The 2,036-nt window shown below is 54.9% G+C and overlaps 1 protein-coding gene across 4 annotated transcripts in view; it reads left to right on the top strand.

The window, feature by feature from the left end:
• The window catches only part of SEZ6 (seizure related 6 homolog), a 53,840-nt gene that overhangs the window by 46,363 nt on the left and 5,441 nt on the right, over window positions 1-2,036 (top strand). For all 4 annotated transcript variants that reach the window (XM_037743309.1, XM_017542143.2, XM_017542142.2 and 1 more), the window contains exons 6-7: window positions 1,116-1,284; window positions 1,418-1,584. In XM_037743309.1, coding sequence (XP_037599237.1) covers window positions 1,116-1,284; window positions 1,418-1,584 — 336 coding nt within the window. The remainder of the gene's footprint in view (window positions 1-1,115; window positions 1,285-1,417; window positions 1,585-2,036) is intronic.

Genomic DNA, 2,036 nt, shown 5'->3' with positions numbered 1-2,036 from the left:
GGAGGCTGAGGCAGGAGAATTGCCTGAACCCAGGAGACGGAGGTTGCGGTGAGCTGAGATCGCGCCATTGCACTCCAGCCTGGGTAACAAGAGTGAAACTCCGTCTCAAAAAAAAAAAAAAATATGCTGCTGCCTTGAGCATTTGGAGACAAAGGTTCCTGTGTTTTGGTCATGACAGCCTGGTCACTGAGAGTCGGGTGGGTCAGAGCTGTGTCCAGGAGAGGAAAGCACTGCCTGGAACCAGCCATACTCCTCTTGCCTGAGGCTCCTTCTCTGGCCCGTCAACTGCCAGGAGCTTGTGGCCACGTAACCCAACAATCCTCCTCACAGACAGCCATAGGCAAACTGTTCAGTCTCTCCTTAGAAGAAAAGAACAGTCCCAAGCCAGAGGGTTCAGCACTAGAAAGGTCAGTTAACCCAGGAATGGCAGTGGTAGTGAGGCCTAGAGAGCTATTTCAGAAAGTGTTTGAGGCCATCAATGGCTAGCAGTGCTGCTACAGGTGCAAGGTTTCGGGGTGGATGGCATGCACATCTGGTGTTTGTCGCCCTGGATCTAGTGTTAGCCCCCTTTCACATTCATTCACTCATTTTACTCAACCAACGCTGAACACCAACTCTGTGCCAGGCCTGAAAAGACCTGGCTCCTACTCCAGGGGGTCCTAGTTAAGGGACATACCCAAATAACTGATTTTAGGAAAGTGGCATGAGGTAGAAGTAGCAGATGTACCCAAAAAGGTTGAAGCCCAGAGTAAGGGCTTTAAGAAAGTCCACCTGGGGAGAGTTGCGCAAGGCCTTCTAGAGAAGTCAGCAGAGAGGGAAAGTGACTTACCTGGGCACACAGCCAGGCAGTGACACATCTACCCACAGTCAAGAGAATTGCCCTGGACAGTCCCAGGGGTGTGAAAGGTTAGGAGGCAGGATTCTGGAGCTCAGGCTGCCTGGAGATGCAAGGTCACCAGGCTAAAAGGTTGACCTTCAGGACCATGATGCCAAAGATGGCAGGGAGGTCCCTGCTGCTCCAAGCAGAGGAGACAGAGCTGGGATGGGGAAGAAGGCATGTTGGGCTGCCTGGGTTCAGGCAGGGGCCTAGCCTACACCCTGTCCTGGTCTTTCAGCCGCCTGCGGGGGAGTGATCCGTAATGCCACCACTGGCCGCATCATCTCCCCAGGCTTCCCGGGCAACTACAGCAACAACCTCACCTGTCACTGGCTGCTTGAGGCTCCTGAGGGCCAGCGGCTACACCTGCACTTTGAGAAAGTTTCCCTGGCAGAGGATGATGACAGGTGAGGGGCTGTCCTAGTGGAATGGGAGTGCCTGGCCTGCTGATAACCTGCTGGAGGGATGCTACCTGAGTCCGGGGCCACACCCCATCTGGGTGAGCCACCAGCCTACATAGCTGTCACTCTCCTGGTTCAGGCTCATCATTCGCAATGGGGACAACGTGGAGGCCCCACCGGTGTATGATTCCTATGAGGTGGAATACCTGCCCATTGAGGGCCTGCTCAGCTCTGGCAGACACTTCTTTGTTGAGCTCAGTACTGACAGCAGCGGGGCAGCGGCAGGCATGGCCCTGCGCTATGAGGGTGAGTCTGCTGGGGCCTCACTGGGAGTGGGGGGTCGAGGGGATGGGCTCAGGGCTAGGGTCTTTCTCCCACACCCTACCCCTCTGTGACTCTATGCTGTCACTCCTTCCAAGTCAGCCCCTGCTCACTTAGTACTTAGGCCCCCTTTCCCTGCCCCTCTCTTTGGGACCAGGATCCCTACCCCAGCTTTGCAGGCAACCTCTGCCTGGACCCAGGCCCTCTGATCCAAGGGAATAATTCTTCAGATTTTGAAAAGCAAAAAAGGCTTCAACCCTTAGGGAAGAAAAATTGCTGCAAGAGACATTCCAGATGCCGGGCGCGGTGGCTCAAGCCTGTAATCCCAGCACTTTGGGAGGCTGAGGCGGGTGGATCACGAGGTCAAGAGATCGAGACCATCCTGGTCAACAAGGTGAAACCCCGTCTCTACTAAAAATACAAAACATTAGCTGGGC

The sequence above is a fragment of the Cebus imitator genome, unplaced genomic scaffold (genome assembly GCF_001604975.1).
Source record: "Cebus imitator isolate Cc_AM_T3 unplaced genomic scaffold, Cebus_imitator-1.0 Scaffold140, whole genome shotgun sequence".
In the NCBI taxonomy this organism is placed as follows: Eukaryota; Metazoa; Chordata; class Mammalia; order Primates; family Cebidae; genus Cebus; species Cebus imitator.
Note: the sequence above shows the minus strand (reverse complement) of the source record. Positions and strands in the feature narration are given on the sequence as shown.